A 21,911-nucleotide genomic window follows, 5' to 3' on the forward strand; every position below is an offset into this window, starting at 1 on the left:
GTAGTCCATTATGCATCCTTCTTCACACTTGACGTACATGTATGCACACATATATCGATACTTACATACATACACGGACAAGGTCCATCGCATGCCATAAGTACTACTAATTTGCAGAGCACCTCGTCACAACCCCATCACATGTCGTCACAGCACCTTTGTCGATTCAACACGCGCAACTCCAAAGCACCTTCAGATATGTAGTAAGAGTGTTATCAATTCTCATTCGTGATCAAAGTCCAACTATGGATGGGGTGGGGGGTGGTATCTAAATAAAGCTATATAAAGGGTGCATGCCGAGCGTGTATGCGTGGGTGTATGCGGGGTATCAAGAAAAATGTGAAGCGAAATCTAAGCCACACGAGAGTTCAAAATCAAACAAACTCTCGCAAGTCCCGTCTCGCAGGGGTGGTGGGTGGGGGTATCCAGAACAAGTGCTTCCAACAACACTGCCAAAAATAAAACAAAAACGCCGGATGTAAATACCCGAATTCCTTCGCTATGCGTCCCAAGGTTCCCAAGGTCCTGTCCTCGATAGGAATAAACTCCAGCCGGCGTTGGCGCATAAGATGCAAAACATGCGGTGGCGAGCTGGAATCTTCCTGTTCCATCTCTTTCCGTCGTGATTCGACGAGGCTCGACTGCGGTCGCAACCGGCGGAGCGCCAGTCGAGCCATGCATGCACAGTGTGCACTTTGCTATTGGCGCAGCATGGGCTGCGGCTGGATGTGAGCACTGCCACAACCTTGACGACTAGGCAAGAATTGTGGCGGTGTGAGATGGAGGCACCGCCTGTCGCGCGTCAGGCGGTACGTCCTAGTAGTAGTAGTAGCAGCCGCCGAGGGTGATGAGGCTGCACGTGATGGGGGCTCATGTGACCTGAGCGGCGCAGGTGGTAGCGCGATGTGCACGCGCGCGCGTGCGCGTGCAAGTGTGATGTCAATGGTTGTCAAGAGCCGACTGATAAACATGCACCAGAACTGCGGCGTGACTGGGCGCAGTCATGATGACTTTGGATAATAAGAATGATTATCACTCAGCAAGTCATGGTGATGGTTGCTCATTCAACCTGCTCGGGTGACTCTGCAATAGGAGTCATGGGCTTGGAGGTGCGGCGCTGCTTGCGGCCACTGCTGCTGCGGCGGCGCTCGCTCTTGGGCTTCTTCTGCGCGTACAGTGGAGGCAGAATGGGAAAGGCCTGGGCCATGGGGGGCACACGGGGCGGTGCTGGTGCCTCCTCGAGGAGTGGGCAAGAAAGGTCGTCGTCGAAGTCCTCACCAAACAGGTCTGCATCGCTAATGTAAGACGATGGCGGACTGCGGTGGTCGAGCGAAGGACCGGTTGGCCATGATGGGTAGGCACACGAAGAGCCTCGGGTGGAAAAGGACTCGGTCGAGTAGGTGCTGTAGAGGGAGCTGGTAGGCGACGACATGTTGTTTCTTGGCGAGATGCTGATGGGGATGGACTTTGAGGGCGACGAGGCTGGTGATGGATCGAAATGCATTGTAGATTGTTGGATGGTGAATTGTGTAAGGGGGGTGGGTCCTGTGTATATAGAGACTTGCGGGCACTTTCGGCGCTAGGTGGTTACTGTGGTTTTCGTGATTTTTTTCGTCAAGCAACGTGTGCCGGCAACTGGACCGAGGGCACGGAAGCTTGGAAGCGGGCTGATGATGTATGACGCCGATGTGGATAGGCAAAACAAGGTTGCCGGTACTAACAGGGTAGCGTCGGGCCTCGTATCGGAGAGTGAGATGGGAAGGGTACGATGTGGCGAGCTGGGGCCCAAGGTAGTAGTTGGTGGAGGATGCAGAGCAGAGCGGGTGCAGGTGGGACGGTGTGGGCTGTTATATGTCGCAGGTTCTACCTACACATACACATGTGCATCTAAGTACACACACGGAGGGGTCAGGCGTTCGAGTCAGGCAAAGCAATTTGCAGTGTCGCGGGCGAAGATCAGAGGGCGGTCTGGCCATGGGGAAGACGGAAGGCTTGTTCCATATATCTGCCCGTCTGAGAGTTTGTTCCTTTATTGCGCCTTCGCTCCGGACCGCGTTGAAAACGCCTGGCTGGCCCTGGGCGCAGTGGGCATTGTGTGATTTGCGTTTGGGGGCACGAGTCGGTGAGCGACCGCTCTTTGCAAGGCGAGGCCTGTGGTTGGCGGAACCACGGCTGCGCAGACCGCTCAGACCGCTCAGACCGCTCAGACCGCCCCTTTGCAAACACTGCCCAATTCCGGCTACTGCTACCGTCTGCCCCGTTCTCTCCCGGGTGCCTACAACACACACAGACACACACACAGACACACATGCACATGCAAACCCGCCAGCCGAGGGTGCCACCCCTCTCCGCCCTGCGACGCCAGAAGAAAGCCGAAGGAAGAAAAAAAATCAAGAAAAAAAAAGAAGGCCAGGAAAAACCTCCCTATTGACCACGCCTGTGCGGACACATGGGTATGGGGGCGAGCGAGGGGGGGTGCATGTGTGTGGGTGTGTATGACAGTGACAGCGGAAACAGCGCCCACGACTCATCTGCACGCCACGCCCGGCTCCTCGCGAGAGCATATGCGGATAAGATTAGTGGTTTTGCCGCATACAGTAAGGGGCCAGACACAGGATCATCTCGGGGATCATGGCAGAAGAAGAAGGGAGACCCTTTTTGCCCTACGCCCTTGTATACACTGACTCCCCACGCCCACGCCCACGCCGCTACCTTCACCCGCCGGCTTCTGGCATGGGCAAAAAGGAAGCACAAGCGCACGCCCCCGGCTGCCTGTCCGCTTCTCCGCCCTGCGAGTGTGAGCGCCATGCTGCTGCTGCTGCCCAAGAGAGCGAGCGCACAGAGGCCAATGAATTTAATCCGTCCTATGCCACCTCGTCCCGCTCGCCTGGTGACTCAGATGCGTGGGCGGCGCCCTGGCTGCTGGCTTCGGTAGGTGACTCGGCTGGTTGTGCCAGCTGCTAGCCACCCATCCACCCACCCACGCAGACACATGTCGAAACACTCGGCCTCGATAAAGCTTCTCCATGTCTCACGGGCCACGGCTGACGCCTGCGACCTGCGACTTGGCCTCCCTGGATGCCGCAATCACATGCAGTTGCATGGCCGATCAAAGGGTCCAGTGGATAGATAGATGGTCGGTCGTCATCTCTAGCCTGCGGGGGCCTGTCACGAGCACGCAGCGAACCAAGAATGCCTACACCCAGGCGCAAGTGCACTCTACTGCTACTAGCAGATACTATAGGTGTAGAGTCGGCAGGTCCTTTTTGCCAGACTACACCATGTTCATATATGTACCTTGCCACCGAGTCGCCGTGGAACAATACTTGCCGGCCCGACATGTGTCTCTGGCACTATGCACGCCATGAGTACTCACTGGGGACTGGGGGGTCAGCCGAGTTGCCCTTGCACTGGAATAAGCCCGGCCCAGCGAAACCCTCCGTGGCCACCCTGCTGATGCGGATCCGGAATCTGGGTTGGGACACAATACTCCGAGGACAGTATATTGTAGTCTGTAGTAGTGGTCGTACTGTGCATGTAGTACTACTAGTAGTAGTATGTAGTAGCAGACCTGCGGACGGCTGACCCACAGCCCACGGGGCCCCCCTTTTCGCCTAGCGTCACCCACAGCATTTGCTCAAAACATTTGTTTCAATCAGCAGCCAGCAGAGAGTAGCCATCAGCCATCAGCCATCAGCCTTGTTGTGCTATATTCAGCCTGTAGTGCAGACGCAATGCCACAAGGCCCGTCCTTCATCTCGACGGTTGTCCCGGACACGGCCTGCCTGTTACTATAGCCGTTTTGCCTGCATCCGGCGCGTGGCACTTGGGGTCGTCTTGCGGTGCGTGCGCGCCCGTGCGGATCTGGGGATGGTTCTTCCACTTCCACTTCCATTCAGAGCTGCTCCGCTTCCATTCTTCCATGGAACCGCCGCTAGAACGCCGGTCGTGCGCCTCGCCTCAAGTGCCCACAAATACTTGCATGCACACACACACACATACCAAATTGCCATGATAGAAGCTGCGCCATCGCGATGCTCTGGGACCTAATACTGGTTCGCTGGCTTGAAGTTATTCTAGAGCCACCACTACTGCTACCAGTACCGTAGATTGGCCTTTCTGCCACGTTGCCTGCCACACCTGGCGCATCTGGTGCGCGTAGTGCGGCGTCTATGTTTGGAAGGTGCGGCCAAAAGGGCAAACCAAACCTTGTGCCTCGTCTTCTCTGCATCTGTCATCCCGCGGGACTATGGCTCCGTTTCGAGTTTCGAGTTTCGGGAGCCACATGCAGACGCTGACGCGACAACCAAAGCACAAGCAAATGCAGGGTCTGCACCCTTCTTCCCCCAGCCAGCTCCAGCTCCAGCTCCAGCATCCGCGTCATGAGCCAACAAAGTAACTTTTCCGCGGCATGTCGCCTCTCCCTCTCCCCTCTCTGCCTTGCTCTCCCCCTCGCGCATGCGATGACGCTGCCTGTCCCTCTCAGTCGCAATTGCACCGACATGGCTCCGTGCTGCAGAACATGCAGTCCGTGTTTGAAGTTTCTGTCGAATCCCCACATGGCGGCCGACAAAGACGTGCACTCGAGTGGACCGGAGTGCATCATCGTGCTGCTGCCCTAGAAACTTTTCATCGAAGGCGGACAAGTGGGCCGACAAAAAGTCACTTTCTTCGCGCTGGCTGGGAAAAACTCGGCCTCCGATGTGGACACACGTGCAAGGCCTGCTTCTCCCTCTTCCGACAAGTTTTCGTTGGGCACGCTGCGACTCATGTGGCTGCGCAGTGATTGGCCCACAGCCACTGGCGAAAACCGGCCGGGTGCTGTGGCTGTGGAGCTGTGGTTGCACGCTGCTGTTCGTCTTGATGCACTCGAATACTACTAACTAGGTGTACTGTGTCGTATCCAGCCCGCTCGGGTGGAGACCAGCTTGAATCAACAATGCTCGGGCACCATATTTCATTTCGGAATTTTTCTTTCGTAAAAACAGGAAGGGAAAAATCCCTTTGCGCGCCAGAAGAAAGCACATCATCCGGCCCTTGAGCGAAACCAACCTCTCTGTTCATGGCAACCCCACGCGGTGCTCATCTACTTTCCTATCTGGGCAGTAGAACCGCCCACGGCATTGATAGGCAGCCGCTGCTGCCCTGCGTTTGTATGGTGGCACAACAAACGGGCGGAGCGGAGTCTAGGCCGTATACACATACACTCTACACCTACACTCTACCTACTATCCGCCCTTGACATTCATCCGGTGGCTGCTGCACACGGAGAATTATCACTGTGAGCGAGCATGTGCACACAGGTAGTCTGTACGGATGCAGTGCTTCTACTAAATGCCACGGCAAAACATTCGCTACCAACACTGCCGACCCGTGCGGGCGGTCACTTTCTCCGCACTCGGCTTTGCGACATGCCATTTTTGACTTGTCGTCTTTGCCGCGGTAGGCAGTTCACTCGCAGCCGGAATCTTACTGCATACTAGATGGCGGGGTATTTGTTGCCTCTCAAACCATCAATGAGACGACGACTGACAGTCAGCAACCCCCACCCACACATGCATCCCTCACCATGAACCAGTGTAAGTGTGTATCAGCAGAACAAATATGCTTGGCTTTGCATCTTGCGACAAAGCGAACCCCTCTTCCTCTGCCGCCCCCATGAAAAGAAGCAAAGTATCGCAGCACCGGCTCATCGGGAGGGAAAAAACAATACAGCCAAACTCCCCCAAGGATCGATTGATCGATCGATTGCATACATGCAAGCCTGTTCCCAAAACATAGTCTCAACATATCAAAAAACAAGATCGAAAAGATGTCAAGAAAAAAATTGAGTGCTCGATTAGGCCCGCAGCGGGAAGGACTGGGAGCGGTGAGTCACCGCCATGTTTTTTGTTATCTCGAAATGCAAGGTCAAGGCAAGGCATGCAGCATGCAGTTGTGTAATGCATTAGTCGGGGCGGCAACAGCAGCAGCAGCAGCAGCAGCAGCAGCATGCGGTCTGCGGCATTCCCGCTTGTGGCGCATAAACGATGAAACACAAACACACACTAGATTCAGGATATGATTCTCCGATCCTGGTGGCCTCGACTGTTGAGGGATGATGTGTCATTGCTAGGGAGTAAGCATCCAGGTGATGCGTGGGCACGATGAGTAGTATCGTGGTGTTCAACAGTGGGAGGGGGTACGAGGAGTCATACTTACATATCAGCACCTTTGTTTGCCTTGTCTTTGTTGTCAACCCTGCACGTAAGCCTGTGCGCTGAATAGGGCAAGTTCCACGAAAAAACAAGGGATTCCGCAGAGCCCATGTTTGCAATTATCAGTCATCTGCGCGTGCGCTTGGGTAAGACAGCATTTTCCTTTCTTCTTTTCACTCCTGGGTAATACCCGAGAAATAGAGGGCTCAGCATGCCCTAGACTGGACTAGTATTCATCCTCTGCTCCACATACTTAGATGTGTATTTTCCTGCATCTTGTCCGCCATGGTCCGCATGGACGTTGCGCCTCTTGCTAACCGATCTCTCGCTACCCACACGCCCGCCCAGGACAAAAGAATGTATGCATACAAGTCCGATAACGCGCAGTCAATCTCTTGGCGGTAAAGAGTGGCTGCGGGGAAGATCGGGTCTCTCACTCCTTGGCTGCCGGGGAAAAAGTACAGAGAGTGGGAAACCGGGTACTGGCACCCGCACCCGACGTACTATAACAGTATGAGGTGATGTCATGCAGCTGAATGTGTGGTCGCACACGTCTACGTGTTTCCTACTATGTATAACCCTGGCTTCTTTCCAGTTGTTTCCTTTTCTCCTCACGCCTCATCACCAGTCGCGCACTCTGAATACGAGATGATATAATTGAGAAAAAGAGAGAAAGAGATAGAGTGAGGGGCGCTGACGTCATGTACACAACTATTCAACTCTACATACTCCGAACATGCAAGCGGGTACTACAATAGGGTGAGGAATAGCAGCAGCCCCCGGATTGATTCGGAGAGAAGAAGGAAAAAAACTCCCCGAAGTCCGGACATCCACTTCCAGCAATTTTCTTGGCCTTCAATGTCCATCTTTGCTGGGTTACTCCTTCATTCGCTCGTCTCATTCCTTTCTCGTCCTGTCCTATCTTTTGTTCGGCCCTATTTACTCCGCAACTGTGAGATGGGCCGAGATAGACCTTCCCCAGTCCCCGCTATGACGTCCTTTTTCGTCTCCATTACTCCAGACATGGTCGGATGCACAACATCAGCGGCTGGCGGTCAAACAGTCATGGCACGTACCCACCTGTGGGGAGAGACTGTGAGAACAGGGTGTTCGCTTTGCCACAACCCCCCCCCCCGACAGTGCCCACACCATACGAAAAAAAGTCCCCCTTCCTGGATCTGTTTCGTCATAATGGAGTTGGGCCCCTGTGAAGATCGAGAAAAAAAAAGAGGGAGAATGACGAAATAAAGCAAACATGTGCATGTATGCGTGTGTGTGTTTTCAGATTACACGTACTCCGATACTGACACCTGGAAAAAAAATTCCACTCCAAAATGAATTGACTATTTGCTACTCTATAGTCTGAATACTCTTCAGTTCTCTGCACTTCCGGCCTTGACCCAGTAGCCGTCCCAGTTGTACTTGAGCACCTCGTTTCCCCATGATGTCCAACCACTGACTAGGTAGCGAGAAAACACCTCGAGCGCAGTGTAGTCTGTTGGGTCCACCAAATAGGGTTCGAGCAAGGACTTGAGACAGGGCTTGCGTGAGTGTACATCTGGCACGGCGGCAATGACTCTGCGCTTGACCACCGCCGCATGTGCCATGCGTGTCCACGAGTTTGGTGCTGCACGACCTAGCAGCAATATCTCGTAGGGCTTGCGCATGGGGCTGTCAATGTCAAACATGGGCTCGCCTTGGGTCGTCGTCTTGATCCATATCCATTCTTCCATTAGTCCCACGTTCCACGCCTCAAACAGACCGCCAGCGCCGAGCACATGATGCTTTAACGATGGCTTGTTGGTGACCCAAACGCCCACCAGTGCATTGTGTTCCAGGTACATGTCGAGATGCATATTGAGTAGCATTCGCTTGAGGTACGGCATACCTCCGACCTGCTCGTAGGCGCCTTTGCGCTTGGCCGACCGATTGGGCCATGGTGGATCTAGTAGTACAAGGTCAAAATGCCGTGCAAGGGAATACTCGTCAGTGAGTCGACGAAACGACGAACGGAAGGCATCCGAGGCAGTCGAGTCGCTCAGAAAGAGGGTGGCCCGCGGCGGGATGGTGAAACGATAGTCTTGAGCCGGGGAAGCAGATTGCAACGTCCTGTCAGTGATTGTGGCTTCGAGTGAGTGGTGGTTGGGATTGTGAAAGGTACATGTCCATGGCAGCGCCTGTGTCTCTTGGGTGACGGTATCGGCGGCCTGTGTATTACTTTCAATCTCAGGTGCATGCCGGTATGACAAGATGAATTTGTCTGTGACTGCAGCCGAATCTGCGGGCTCAGATGCTGCACCGAGCGAAGCCATCATCTGCTGCAGATTGAAAGCCATGTCGTCTTGTTTGGCTTGGCTCCATGAGGCCCACTCTCGCATGCGCGACTCCAGATTCTTTTCTGTGGGGCCGTCCATATCCATAGCCTCGTCTTGTGCACACAAAGACCTCTGGGTCATGAGTTGACGGCGCATGCACCATGGCCCCGAAACGTGTGCACGTATTTGGGCGAGTGCATACTCAACAAGGAGTTTATACCCAGAATCGTCAAGATAGAGGGACTGCAAATCATGCTCATTCTGCTGCGTGCTGTCGCCATGCTGGGCTTTGGCCAATTTTGCCTGTGTTTTCTGTATCTTGGGCTCGTAGTCTTGTTTGAGCTGGATAGGCGCTTCTAAAGGCGCAGTGGACAAGAGGACGTCAGAGCGGTCGCCTTGGGCTGCCACGATAGACGCCGGTATGTCCACCAGAGTGATGTCGGCGTTGGCATTCTGAAAGATGACGGGGTTTGGCACGTGAGGGGCCGACTGCACGGTGGAAGAGGCGCGTGGTGGTTGTGGTTGTGTGGAAAACATATCCGATGGGTAGCGTCGGGTCGGATGTGGAGCGTCGAGTGTCTGGGCGGCCGGAGGAAGCAGAGCAGCCTCGGCAACGTCATTGCCGTGGCCAAACCATGCACACCACACAACCACGTCCGCTTTTCTACTAATCACGCCCTGCCTATCCTTGACCACAAACACCCCCTCATGTCGCGGTAGCCCATTCACGTCCGTTTGGAATGTCCACGCACCTCCTCCGCCATGACGGAAACACGCCGAATATCATGACAATGACTGCCGCGCAACCCTCCCGCGCAACCTCCATCATTTCCAGCCATGAAGCCGCTCCACCACCCTCGAGGAACGAGCAGACGAATATGAACAACAAGGAAAAGAAGAAGACGGACAAGAAGAGCACCGAATATGTCATCAAGAGCGGGCTGGCGGGTGGCTTCGCTGGATGTGCGGTATGTTCCCCAGGCCCTGTATCTTCAACTCTCCATGGCATCTGCTAATGTGCATACGGCAGGCCAAGACGGTCGTAGGCCCCCTCGACCGCGTCAAGATCCTATTTCAGACGCGCAACCCCCAGTTTGCTAAATACACAGGCTCCTGGGCCGGCTTCCCAGAGGCCATACGCGACATCTACGCCACCGCCGGAGTGCGAGGTCTGTTCAAGGGCCACTCAGCCACCCTTCTGCGCATCTTCCCCTACGCAGGCGTCAAGTTTCTCGCCTACGAGCAGATACGCGCCCGTGTCATTAAGAACAAGGCACAGGAGACGCCCGTCCGCCGCTTTGTCTCGGGCAGCTTAGCCGGCATGATGAGCGTCTTTTTGACATACCCGCTCGAAGTCATCCGCGTGCGCCTGGCCTTTGAGACCAACGAGAACGCACGAAGTAGCCTGGCCACCATTGTCCGCAAAATCTACTCGGAGCGGGCCCCCCGCGTCCACCAGCCGGAAAACCCAATCACCGCAACTGCCACGCACCTTGTCGATACCGTCACCCCACGCTCCGGCCTCCCAAATTTCTTCCGCGGCTTCACCCCTACTCTGCTCGGCATGATACCCTATGCCGGCGCCTCGTTTCTCGCCCATGACCTCATGTCCGATTTGATGCGTGTACCCCTACTCGCCCCTTACACTACCTTGCCCAACACCTCGCGCGAAGAAACAAGTACTTCGACGCATAAGCCCGCCCAGCTCCGCTACTGGGCTGAGCTCACCACCGGCGGCATTGCTGGCTTCGTCTCCCAGACTGTCTCGTATCCGCTTGAAGTAATCCGGCGGCGCATGCAAGTCGGTGGTGTCGTTGGTGACGGCCATAGATTGAGCATGCCTGAAGTGACAAGAAGGATTTATCTTGAAAGAGGATACAAGGGCTTTTTTGTTGGCTTAACGATTGGTTATGTCAAGGTTGTGCCCATGGTGGCAGTCAGCTTTTATGCATATGAACGTGGCAAATACTATTTAGGAATATGAAACATGAGAATTTGCCCATGTCGATTGATGAAAATGGTGGCGCGCGTGATATTTTTACGGGCTGGATGCATCAGTAAATGACACCGGTCTCACTTGTTTCCTTGCTTGAAGATTTTTCAAGCCGGAGAATGTGTCTTTCCTAGCCAACATGGCATTCCATCTCTACCCAGACCTCAAGCACTCATCATTATCTAGGGCCTGTTGTTGTTGTTGTTGTTGTTGTTGTTGTTGTTGTTGTTGTTGTTGTTGTTGTTGTTGTTCATAATTACATCAATATCGTAAAAGAAAATGTATTCCGATCTAATATCCCTCCACGTGTGGCGGAAAACCCTGCGTGGCGGCATGCCAGCAGTGCTCCCACCACAACAAAGCCAAACGCAGCAGAGAGATGCAGAGAATCTCGGGATAGAGTCCTTAGCCTTAGAGCTCTCTCTACATTTTATCTCGTCGCCTATAAGTCCCTGCTTAGCTAGCAATACTATAACTCACTACCAGTATATACTACAACCCCGCCTCGGGCAGCCTTAGACGTGCTTAAGGTTTAACGTATATATTTAAGAGTTCGCTAAGCTATACAAAGACGAATAAATAGTGTATCCTAAGCGAGATACTACGGTATTCTAGGTTGCGGTGCTGTTACGCAAGTCTATTGCTCTACAGAGTGTAACGACGTTACAACTTCGCCAAGTATCGGACCAATCCCAGAGCCGGATCGGAGGTAGTATTCGCCGCCCTCTTTATTAACCACTCGTTGTGAAGTTGGATCCGATTCGGATCCGACTAAGACAAGTATATAAGGAGACACTCCCTGTAGCTAGCTCTGTAGACTTTTGATATCCTTTCGTACAAGGCCTATAGGTGTCTATTCGAATCAAGGCTCGTTTGATGTCCCACGCACTCCCATATGCCTCTGAGTGACACTACCGCCGATACTGATCCGAGTAGTCTTGCCTGCGCCGTTACACAGAGCAGAATTGATAATTAAGGCGCGCTACTTACAGGCCGTATAGAAATGCTATAAGCGGCTTAGCGGTATTCTACCTGCGCTAATACTAGACCCTTGTTACGCGAGTGTTATTTTAATAGAGCTACCTAACTAGCGGCCAAGGCTAAGACTAAGCATGACTCGCTTATAACTACTTAAATATATGCTCAAACGCCGCACTAGACTCCACGCATGCCTGTTTAAGGAGAGGATAGTAGTAAAGGTAGAGGCTTATATATAGTCCTACAGCAGCGTCGGAATTAGCTTAGAGTAGTTAGTACACATATAGCGTCTATCCACTCGTAATAGAATAACTACGTTCTACTAGAAGCTAAGAAACGATACACGCCCTAAATAGCACCCTAGACACATCATGTGCCCATACACTGCCGTGACGCAGTTCCGATACTGAGGAGGAAGCCATAGAAACCGCCGTGTTTGACGCAATACCCATTCTCCATCTACTGCAGCATATAGCAGTTCTTGGGCTAAAAGGGCGGATACAACAACCATAAGATCTAACGGTAGGGGGATATCCCCTTTGTCTGTGTAGAGGATCAGGCCATCTGGCGAAAATGCGATGTGAAAGATAGGTGAAGGCTGATCTTCTAGCACGCTGCGACAGCGGCCTGTCGCTGTCTCCCACACCCGCACTGTCCTGTCGTTGGATGCTGAGGCGACTAGCTGTCCGTCTGGCGAGAGCACTACCGCCTTGACCCAACTTGAATGGCCCTCCAGCACGCTGCGGCACTGGCCTGTCGCTGTCTCCCACACCCGCACTGTCCTGTCGTCAGATGCTGAGGCGACTAGCTGTCCGTCTGGCGAGAACACTACCGCGTTGACCGAATCTGAATGGCCCTCCAGCACGCTGCGACACTGGCCTGTCGCTGTCTCCCACAACCACACTGTCCTGTCGTCAGATACTGAGGCGACTAGCTGCCCGTCTGGCGAGAGCACTACCGCCTTGACCGAATCTGAATGGCCCTCCAGCACGCTGCGGCACTGGCCTGTCGCTGTCTCCCACACCCGCACTGTCCTGTCGTTGGATGCTGAGGCGACTAGCTGCCCGTCTGGCGAGAACACCACCGCGTTGACCCGACGTGAATGGCCCTCCAGCACGCTGCAACACTGGCCCGTCGCTGTCTCCCATAACCGCACTGTGCTGTCCCTAGATGCTGAGGCGACTAGCTGTCCGTCTGGCGAGAACACTACCGCGTTGACCGGATGTGAATGGCCCTCCAGCACACTCCGGCATGCGTCCCACTCTGCATCTCTCCCAGAAATCACTCTCACTGCCTGTGGTACCTGTTCAATAAACACCTTCCGCACAACGCTTGACTCGGGCGAGAAGAGAAGGGCTGATGAATATATCTGGAGGGGGGCCTTAGCCAGTATTGGTACGAATCGCAGCACAAATCGGACGGCATCGTGGAGGAACTTAGCAACGACACTATTAGACGGCTATACTTAGGTCAGCATAAAACACGATAATTTCTTGGATAGGAATGCTCTACCGTCGCTAGAGCCTGCAGCCTCGCTAGTAGTCGCACGCATAGACTCGTTTCGTGGAGCAGGCTCATAGCCTCCAGCCAGTGAAGAAGGTGTTTCTTAAGGAAGCAGTGGGTAGTGTCTCCGTCTTTAATACTGCGCCCGCTGCGCTCGAGATGATCGACCCAGTAGCGGCACGCGTACTGCAGCTCTGGTGGCAGGTTGCGATGAATTGTCTCTTCGTCGATCTCTCTCCGTAAAACTCTAGGATCTGAGAGATTGCACATATCCTGTCGAAGGCCACTAGGCGTAGACATAAGCTTAAGGCAGCAATGCGCTAGCTTCTTATGGGTGCTCTTCTCGTCTACATAGAACCTGTCGTCGCCGCATCTCTTGCTATCGAGTAGGAAGTCGCGGAACGATGGATGGTGCAGTTGGACTGGCCGGTTTCTATTGTTTGGGATGTCGAGAATCGCGTGGAGATCTTCTAGTGTTAGCCGAACCCCTTCTACAACGTCAAGTAGCTGATCTAGAGACTGTGCAGAGAGAGGAGAGAACAGCACTGCTATGCTGCCAACAATGTATCGGAGTGCTCTACATTGCTCCTCTTTTTCTTCGTCTGCATAGTCTTGGATTGAGTTCTTTAGCACTGTAGTGTAGATCTCGTTAAGGTGCCTCTCTGGGGCGATAGAGGTAGCGTCTCTATTGCATAAGATTGTCTCTAGTCTCTTTGCTGCGAACCGTTTCCCTTCTTGGATAAAGCGACATGCTGTTGCAGCCCAGATAAAGAGGCCGCCTGCACTCTGGACCAGCTGCACAACGATCTCTGCACCTGGCCAGCCGGCGCACAGACAACGCTCCTGTGCGATAAGCTGGAGATTGTGTTCTAGGAAGAGGGCTATGTCACAGTCAATAATAGACCGCGATATGTTGTGCAGCACAACGTCCTGGTGCTCCGCCTCAGGAACCTGGCGGAACCCATGTCGGATCGGCACCTCTGGCCTGCTTGTTAGCAATACCCGCACCCGGACCTTCGTTAGTGATCGAGCCTTAGCCAGCAGCTGCACAATAATGCGGATGTTGCTGTCGTTATCACACTCGTCGAGCGCATCGATGACTATGATGTATCTTCTTTGCCCTGCTTCTGGCTCGTGCAGCTTCGACAGCGGGCGGAGAACGAGATGCTGCCACTGGTCGCGCAGAGACTGGCTAGCAATGTCGTCGCGCTCTACAACTGCGTCGCTAATGTGCTGCTTTAATACTGGCACATTACGCGCAAGCTGCACCGCAAGGCTCGTCACAAACTTGCCTTCGTGGCCTACGTCGCCGCCGCCGCGCGAGAAGAAGAAGCTGGCCGCTAAACGCTGCTTGTCGTAGTAGCTGCGCGCCACCGTCCGCGCGATTGTCGACTTGCCTGTGCCCGCCAGACCGCTCAGCCAGAAGATGCACCGCTCGTCTTGCCCATCCGCCCAGCTATATATCTCTTGTAATAGGTCGACGCGCGTGTTAGGGAGGCATATAGGCTCGTGCTGCTTAGCGTATGAGTTGAAGGGCGCATCTTCGGCGCGTGGGAGACGGTCGAGTGTGTTCTCAAGTCCTATTTGACGTGTCTGCTTAGCGCGTGCCATGTCTACCAGACGGCTTAACGACCCTCGGACGGTCCCGCGACGTACCAATATGGACAGAGCCGTTGATGTTGTTAGCTTGGACGCTCTTGTATGCGTTGCCAAACGCTGTGTTAGATGTCGTAGAGGCCATAGCATCTCTGTAGAAGAGCATGCATGATTAGTGGTGTATACCGTGACAGAGTATGCGGTGATGGTCTGCGGCACAGCATCTCCTCGGCCTCAGCCTGACGACTTCGAGCAGTCGCTTGTGGGGTCCAAGGCTGGAGCGAAGCACACGCATGCGCTTGGTTGCTTATCTGTTTGCTCCACCATCCCTCGTCGCATTCGCAGCGTACCCAATAGCCTTTAGTCACGTAACTAGTTATACTAAGAGAATCTTCGCGACGTTATAGACGCGGACAAAGTCATCTAGTTAGGCAAGTATCTTGCGCAGCGAACGATGGAAATAAAATTAACTTAAATAAATAGACTTTAACGCATCCTATTCTTGCTAGTCTTAAGAGATAAGATAGGAAGAACTGCTATAGGTAAGTAAAGCAAAGAATTAGTGTGGCGAGTCGGGTCTCCACATCGGGATCGTTTTTTCTTAATAACTCTACCAAAACCTATCTAATCAAAACTTTTAGTAGCTTATTTTATAGCTCTTAAGTAGAGCTATATCTTTATTTAATATAGTAATAGGCTAACTCTAATAGGTAAAAGGTTATTTAGCAACCCGTCGTGCTAAGAGTCGGGTCTCCTCATTTCACCCCGATCACTAATAACTCTCTATCTATTATAGTTAGGTTATTAGTATATTAGGCGAAAATATAGTTCTACTTAAGGGCTATAAAATAAGCTGCCTAACTCTGTAATATAATACAAACTAGTTAAGATATTTATGTTTTAAAGATCCCGAAGTGGAGACCCGTTTACCAGCCTACTTATAAGTAGCGCGCCTTAGTTATTAATCCTGCTCTATAAAGCAATAGACTTACGCAACAGCACCACGACCTAGGATGCTATAGTGTCTCGCTTAGTATACACGCTCTATGCATTATTATATAGCTTAACAGAGTCTTAGAAATATACGTTAAGCCTTTAGCGCGTCCGAGGCTGTCCAAGGCGGAGCCGCCGTATATACTAGCAGCGAGTTGTGGTATTACTAGCTAAGGAGGAATTTATAGGCAACAAGATTAAGTGTAGAGAAAGCGCTAAGGCTAAGGACTCTATCCTGAGATTCTCTGGATCTCCCCGCTGCGTTTGGCGTTGTTGGAGTGGGAGTATTGCTGGCATGCCGGCACGCAGGGTTTTCCGTCACACGTGGAGGGATAGTACTGTTAGCGGCTTTGCTACCATGCGCTTGAGTTCCGCCAAGTCACTTTGTATTCAGCTATTCGGCCAAGCTTCTCATACAGCCATGCAACGATGAGTCTGATTTGCTTTACTACCTAAATAATAGTCGAATCTTTTCCATTCGCTGGCTTATAGCTAGAGCAAGGTTTACAAGTAGCATGTGTGCCATGCCACAGTGATCCAGACTACCCCAATATTACTCTGTAGCCGCGTCAAATAACGCCTGCATGGCTGGCTGATTTTGTGACAAATACATTTATTAATATACTTACTCTTTTGAACCTTGTATATAATTCCAATGCTCATACCTAAGTGTTGAATTAGTAAAAGAGTTTAGTTGTCCAATAGATCCCAAGGGCTGTACATTTTCCACATGGCAAATTATCGTGAGATAGTCCTTTTTTTTAAAAAAAAACTTACACATGTCTGTTGCATTACTTTCTCTTATTATCCAAGTAGCTAAGATGCTCACTTTGCAAGAGGTGGAATAAACAAAAAAAAAGAATTGGGAAAGTATTGATAGTACGATTTAACAACTAGTTACGTTTTAATTTTGTAAATATATGATGGAGGTTAGGTAAGAATTCGTCGCGCTCTTGGATTAATATGAACGTTTTATGATGAGATAATATGTAGCTAGGTACTACTCAAGGAAATATCTCTATATACAATTGCCAATAGAATAACTGGTTATCTTTATTCAAGTTTAAGTACTTATATATGAAGAGTCACCTCTTAGATACAAGTTATTCGCTACTAAAAGAGTGTTGATTATTTAACTACTAACATATCCCGCTTGATCTAATAGCGCTAAAGTTATGCATGAGAAGAGAGAGAAAAGCGAGAACGTAGAAAAGAAATTGTGTGTGTGGCCTAGCACGTATAGCTTTGGGAAAGTGTCTTACTCTTTGTCTAATAGCCAAATATATATTGTTCAAACCACAAGGATCATGATGAAATAAGGTTATCCTTTGATTCAATCATTCAATCATTCAATCATTCAATTCATCTCTATTTCATCGTATCCACCAACTCACGATACATTCGCTTCAACTCGCGCACATCGCCTTCAAGCTCCTCGACCCTCTCCGTCTTCTCACCCAGCATCTCCAAGGCGGTGCCTTCTCTGTTCTCCATCTCGGACAGTCTCCTTTCCAAGTCGGCCACCTTTTCCCCTCGTTTCCTGGCCTCATCTACCTCACGCATGAGCTTGACGACTTCGTTGCGCGCCTCGTCGCGCTGGGCAGTCAGACGCACGACTTCTTCCTTGTGCGTTGCCTTTTCGGATTCCAGGCGGCGCACGGCGGCGCTCATGCGCTCGACGAGTTGGACAGAGGGGCCGGCGCCCATGGTGGACACGCTGACCATGTCGGCAATGGTGCGATGTGGCGAGGATGCAGTATCAAAGGTGTCCATGTTTTCTGGGTCGAGTGTGTGGATTGAAGGGGTTTTGAGCGGTGGTGCGGTTAGACCATTGAGACTGGTCATGCTATAGGGTATCGAGTCTTGTCTTTGGGGAGTTCCGATTTCAGGCGTGCGCACTCTTGAGGTGGATTTGGCCTGTCGCGAGCTGGATGGACGGCGCGAGACATCATCGAACATGCGTTCTATGGGTGAAAGGGCAGTGTCCATGCCACTTGACGTGGTTCGTGGATTGGGTCTTCGGGTGTAGATGCCTAACGGGTCTGGCGAGTGTCTTCGTTGCGCCACCGAAGGCGAGTCTGTTCGCAGATAGAGACTATCACCAGCTAGAGATGGTGTTTGTGATTCTACCTTCCACTTGCTTTTTTCCTCTTCAATTCGTTGTTGCAACTCGGCCTCCCAAATCTTCCTCTCTTTATCCAAGTCAGCGCGCGCATCTTGGGCAGCAGTTTCTGCTTGGGCAAGCTTGACTTGTAGCTTTTGAACCACAGTACGTTGCTCGTTCAAGTCATGTTCAAGAGTACGAGCGCGCTCGTTGAGACTTTCAAGCTCGTCTTCCAGTCGACGTGCTTTTGAGTTGGCTTCTCTCGCTTTTCGTCTAACCTCGGACTCGCGCTTCGCCGTCTCATCACGGTCTTTTTCGAGCGCGGCAACACGAGAGGTCAAAGTTGTCTCAATGCCTTGCCAGTTTTCGGAAGCAAGCGAGTACTGTGTTTGCAAGGTTTCAATCTGTCGGAGAAGCTTGGCCTGAGAGTCACCAGTGGCAGATGAAGTAACCTCTTCGGTCCTGCTGCGAAGAAGTTCCAGCTTTGATTCAAGATTCTGGATAGTGCGTTAGTATGCGTCTGCATGCAGCCGTCGACTTGACTTACCGCAATCTCACCACGCAGCTCCAGCTCAACGACCTGTGCCTTTTCCTGTTGGCTTTTGGCTTCGTCCCTGGCAGCTTGAAGTTCCTTCTTGGCACGATCTTCTGCCAGCTTCTTCTCTATACGCAGATTTTCGATATCCTCCTGCAACGATCGGGTCGCCCTCTTTTCTGCTTCGAGTGCGCCGGATTGTACTCTCTTCTCAGCATCCTCTGCGCGCGACAGGGCGTCATTGAGTTGCTTGCGCAGTTCAGATATTGTCATTCCTGCTTCTTCACGTTCTGCTCTGATGGTCTCAATGTCCTTTTCAATCTTGCCTACAATCTTCAACTTTTCCTGCGAAGATTTTTCGGCGGCTTCGGCGCGACGTGCTCTTTCTGACTGCTCTGTGATGCTCTTCTCGGCCTTTGTCAATCGCTGCTTCAGCATGGTCATCTCCTTGTCCTGCTCTTGAGACTTGGCGCGCATTTTCTTGATGGTAGTCATGTGCTTCATCTCCGTCTTGGATAGCTTCTGGCCCTCTTCCATGAGGGCGGCAATCTGCGCATCTTTCTCTGCCAACTTCTTATCCGTGGGCGTCGCGTCTTTGTCCGACGAGGCGGACTTTGCAGATGCAGCAAGCTGCTCTGAAAGATAGGTTAGTTTTGACTGCAGTGCATCGATGCGTTCGAGATGTGCATTGATTTCTTCGCGGTTATCACGCACAGTCTCGTTGTAAGTACTTTGCAAGAGAGACAACTCTGCTTGGATTTGGTCGGCATCTCTGGGCTCGGTAGGTGGGATTGGGGGGATTGCGTCGATTGAAGGCCGGGAAGAGATGCTGTCCAAAGACAGGCGGGGCGAGGACGTCTGCGGGGCAACGATGGCGGGTATAGATGGCATGAACATGGTGGGTGCGGGCGTGGAGGCTGGCTGGTCTACTATCACGGGCGCAGCTGCTTCTCCAGCGGGCTGTGGTGGCTCGGAGACCGTTGTGTCGTCCGCCTTGGAGCCGCCATGTTGGTCTGGCAGCGAGGCGGGGGCGATGGGCTCGGAAGCCTTTGAGTCTATGCTTGTGCGCGATGTGTCGGCAGGTGGGACTGAAGTGCGCAACGCAGGACTCTCTGGCCGGGAGCCAAGATCGGACGAGGGGCGCGAGTCGGAGCGGTCACTTGCCTTGTTGACGGCTTTGGCGAGGCGGTCCTGGAGTCGGGAGTTTGGTCTGCTTCGTGACGGGTTCCGCGAGGCTTCTGGGCCATTAGCATCCACGGAGCTTGCTGCTACCTCGGGCCTCTGGGGCTACCCACCAGCTTCCACCACCAGCTTCTTGTCCACGGCCGCCGCCGCTTTGTCTGTGCCGTCGGCCCTGGCTGCGCCGTCTGTCGCCGCCGCCGGCCTTGGGCCTGTAGAGCCATCTTCGGCCAGGATAGTGTCGAGCCGCGACTCGAGGCCAGAGAGGGCGTTGTTCCACCAGCCCTTGCCGCTCATGTTGTTCGTTTTTTACTTTTTTTTGTTGATTTGCACGTGGAATGGCAGCGCGTGTTGTGACGTAGCGAAAGCGTTGCTAGCCTTCACCGTTCACTCGTCCTTTGCCCGTGGGGGTGCATTGCTCAAGTGCGCAAAGAGGCCAGGCTGGCCGGATGGTGGTGGTGGTGATATGGGGAATGCGCAGCTAAGACATGGGCCGGCTGGTGTTGCACGCAGAAATGGGCGCGAATGCTGGATACTGCATCAGCTGCAATTGCTCGTCTGTGTGTATATGTGTATGCAGTATGAATTCGACTATATTCAAGTACACATGTACATATGGACGGTTAACGGGCGCCGTCGTGATTCGTGTCCGTGGCCTTTGCTGACGGGGTCGTCATCATACGTAGTGCAGCGCCGGGGCCAATCAAACGCCGATTGGCCCGCCTTCCGCCTTCCACCCTCTGCCGCCCTCCCTCTTGGTCTGCAAGTGACGGCATGGGGAGTGTATGTGGATTGCACATGGACATGCACTGTATGTATGTATACATGTGTACATGTGTACATGTCCATGTAGCTGGCTACTCTCGGCCAAGTCCTCTGTCAATCTCTGGTACTACTTACTACACAATACTACCTACCCAACTACTAGTCGTGCATACTAACAGCCCTCGGCTTGGCATCGCCTACCTACCTCCATACTCTCCCGCTCTACTTGTGCTTTTTGACCCAACCCCCCTAAGATTGTCACCATTTCCACGATGCTTGCTCCAATTGGTCTAGTTCTTCTATCGGAACTCATCCATCGCCTCTGCCGTCTCTGACCACGTCAGGGCGGCCCTGCCCTATTGCTTTTGCCCATGCCTTTGCTACAAGTCCCGCTTGCTGCTCTCTTACACACCAACCCCTCCTCAAGTCCATGCCCATATCTCTCAAAATGACACGCGCAGTAGGTTGCCCCATTGTTGCTGTCTATTATGACAATCCCACGCCCTAACAATTCCCTAGGCAGTCGGCCAAATGCGCTCCACGGCTTCCATGGCCTCCAATCTCACCCAAGCCCAATCCCTCTGCCGCAAAGCCCACCAAGCCGGTGCAAAAGCCCTCTTCCTCCCAGAAGTAAGCTCTCTGCTCTATTCCCTTCTTCTGCCCTCTTCACATGGCCAACCTTTTTTTCTTCCCTCTTAGGCAGCAGACTACATCACCACTTCCGGTGGCCTCCAACTATGCAAGCCAGTCACAACCTCTGAATTCGTCCTCGGTCTGCAAGATTGCGCAAAACAATACAATCTCGCCATCTCCGTCGGCATCCACGAACCCGTCTCCTCTGACGCTCAAAAAGTGAAAAACACCCTTATCTGGATCACGCCCCAGGGAGAAATCGCCCACCGCTACCAGAAACTACACTTGTTCGACATGAACGTCAAGGATGGTCCCCAGATGAAGGAGTCGGATGGCGTCGAACGCGGCCTTGAGCTTGGCCATCCCTTTGAAAGTCCTGTGGGCAGGATAGGCATGCAGATATGTTTTGACCTGCGCTTTCCCGAGCCCGCGCTTGCCCTCAGCAGGCGAGGTGCCCAAGTGCTTTTGTACCCTGCCGCTTTTACTACCCCAACGGGTAAGGCTGGTCATTGGGAGATACTGCTGCGTGCCCGTGCCATTGAGATGCAGAGCTATGTCATCGCTGCTGCCCAGGTTGGAGTGCACGATGACCAGGGCAAGAGGCGGAGTTATGGACACAGCATGATTGTGGATCCTTGGGGGAAAATCGTTGCTGAACTCGGAGGCGATGAGGGTGAAGATGGGAAATGGGCCGATGAAGGTGAGATTGCCGTTGCCGAGCTGGACCTTGATTACGTTGAGAATTTGCGCAAAGATGTGCCCATGACACGGAGAACAGATGTCTATGCAGATGTTTCTTAGCTACCATGTTTAGGACAAGCAAGAATCATGTAATATCGACACTTGAAAACAAGAAAGAAACATTAATGTTCCCCGAAACCCATGTCCACCCTTACCCTTGCTAACATTCATCTCTCGTCCAAATCCTTGCCTTTCAGCAACCACTCCTTGCCGCCTAGAGTCAGATTTGCCAAAGGATGATGTGTGTTCTCAAGATCGCGCTCTACCCTTTCCCTCACATGACTCAATTCGCACTGCATTCGTTCCGCCAGACACTTGAGCAATGTCGTAAATAAGCTCCTCTCCTTCTTATCCTTTTCACGCTGTGGTCCCTGCGTCC

The 21,911-nt window shown here is 52.6% G+C and overlaps 8 protein-coding genes across 8 annotated transcripts; 3 read left to right on the forward strand and 5 right to left on the reverse strand.

The window, feature by feature from the left end:
* Nucleotides 1-1,060: 1,060 nt before the first annotated feature.
* Nucleotides 1,061-1,432, reverse strand: COCSADRAFT_103669 (uncharacterized protein; the record flags this gene model as incomplete). Its single annotated transcript, XM_007707657.1, has 1 exon — nucleotides 1,061-1,432. One exon carries the CDS (start codon nucleotides 1,430-1,432, stop codon nucleotides 1,061-1,063), a length of 372 nt encoding a protein of 123 aa, XP_007705847.1.
* A 1,501-nt stretch (nucleotides 1,433-2,933) lies between these two features.
* On the forward strand, nucleotides 2,934-3,660 carry COCSADRAFT_278734 (uncharacterized protein). The gene has a single exon (XM_007707658.1). The coding sequence runs from the start codon at nucleotides 3,193-3,195 to the stop codon at nucleotides 3,583-3,585; it is 393 nt and encodes a 130-aa protein (XP_007705848.1). The 5' UTR covers nucleotides 2,934-3,192; the 3' UTR covers nucleotides 3,586-3,660.
* Nucleotides 3,661-7,456: 3,796 nt separating this feature from the next.
* Nucleotides 7,457-9,067, reverse strand: COCSADRAFT_41887 (uncharacterized protein). The gene has a single exon (XM_007707611.1). The coding sequence runs from the start codon at nucleotides 9,047-9,049 to the stop codon at nucleotides 7,571-7,573; it is 1,479 nt and encodes a 492-aa protein (XP_007705801.1). The 5' UTR covers nucleotides 9,050-9,067; the 3' UTR covers nucleotides 7,457-7,570.
* A 323-nt stretch (nucleotides 9,068-9,390) lies between these two features.
* On the forward strand, nucleotides 9,391-10,496 carry COCSADRAFT_103927 (uncharacterized protein; the record flags this gene model as incomplete). Its single annotated transcript, XM_007707659.1, has 2 exons — nucleotides 9,391-9,480; nucleotides 9,543-10,496. The coding sequence occupies 2 exons, from the start codon at nucleotides 9,391-9,393 to the stop codon at nucleotides 10,494-10,496; spliced, it is 1,044 nt and encodes a 347-aa protein (XP_007705849.1).
* Nucleotides 10,497-11,797: 1,301 nt separating this feature from the next.
* Nucleotides 11,798-14,813, reverse strand: COCSADRAFT_129558 (uncharacterized protein). The gene is made up of 3 exons (XM_007707660.1): nucleotides 14,643-14,813; nucleotides 12,996-14,566; nucleotides 11,798-12,942 (listed from the first exon to the last, which is right to left on the reverse strand). The coding sequence occupies exons 1-3, from the start codon at nucleotides 14,746-14,748 to the stop codon at nucleotides 11,806-11,808; spliced, it is 2,814 nt and encodes a 937-aa protein (XP_007705850.1). The 5' UTR covers nucleotides 14,749-14,813; the 3' UTR covers nucleotides 11,798-11,805.
* Nucleotides 14,814-17,790: 2,977 nt separating this feature from the next.
* On the reverse strand, nucleotides 17,791-19,190 carry COCSADRAFT_278793 (uncharacterized protein). The gene has a single exon (XM_007707661.1). It carries the CDS (start codon nucleotides 19,109-19,111, stop codon nucleotides 18,017-18,019), a length of 1,095 nt encoding a protein of 364 aa, XP_007705851.1. The 5' UTR covers nucleotides 19,112-19,190; the 3' UTR covers nucleotides 17,791-18,016.
* A 214-nt stretch (nucleotides 19,191-19,404) lies between these two features.
* Nucleotides 19,405-19,954, reverse strand: COCSADRAFT_41891 (uncharacterized protein). Its single transcript, XM_007707612.1, has one exon. It carries the CDS (start codon nucleotides 19,688-19,690, stop codon nucleotides 19,502-19,504), a length of 189 nt encoding a protein of 62 aa, XP_007705802.1. The 5' UTR covers nucleotides 19,691-19,954; the 3' UTR covers nucleotides 19,405-19,501.
* Nucleotides 19,955-20,411: 457 nt separating this feature from the next.
* On the forward strand, nucleotides 20,412-21,864 carry COCSADRAFT_41892 (uncharacterized protein). Its single transcript, XM_007707613.1, has 3 exons — nucleotides 20,412-20,618; nucleotides 20,678-20,788; nucleotides 20,858-21,864. Exons 1-3 carry the CDS (start codon nucleotides 20,607-20,609, stop codon nucleotides 21,590-21,592), a joined length of 858 nt encoding a protein of 285 aa, XP_007705803.1. The 5' UTR covers nucleotides 20,412-20,606; the 3' UTR covers nucleotides 21,593-21,864.
* Nucleotides 21,865-21,911: the final 47 nt, after the last annotated feature.

The sequence above is a fragment of the Bipolaris sorokiniana genome, assembly GCF_000338995.1.
Source record: "Bipolaris sorokiniana ND90Pr unplaced genomic scaffold COCSAscaffold_20, whole genome shotgun sequence".
Taxonomy (NCBI): Eukaryota; Fungi; Ascomycota; class Dothideomycetes; order Pleosporales; family Pleosporaceae; genus Bipolaris; species Bipolaris sorokiniana.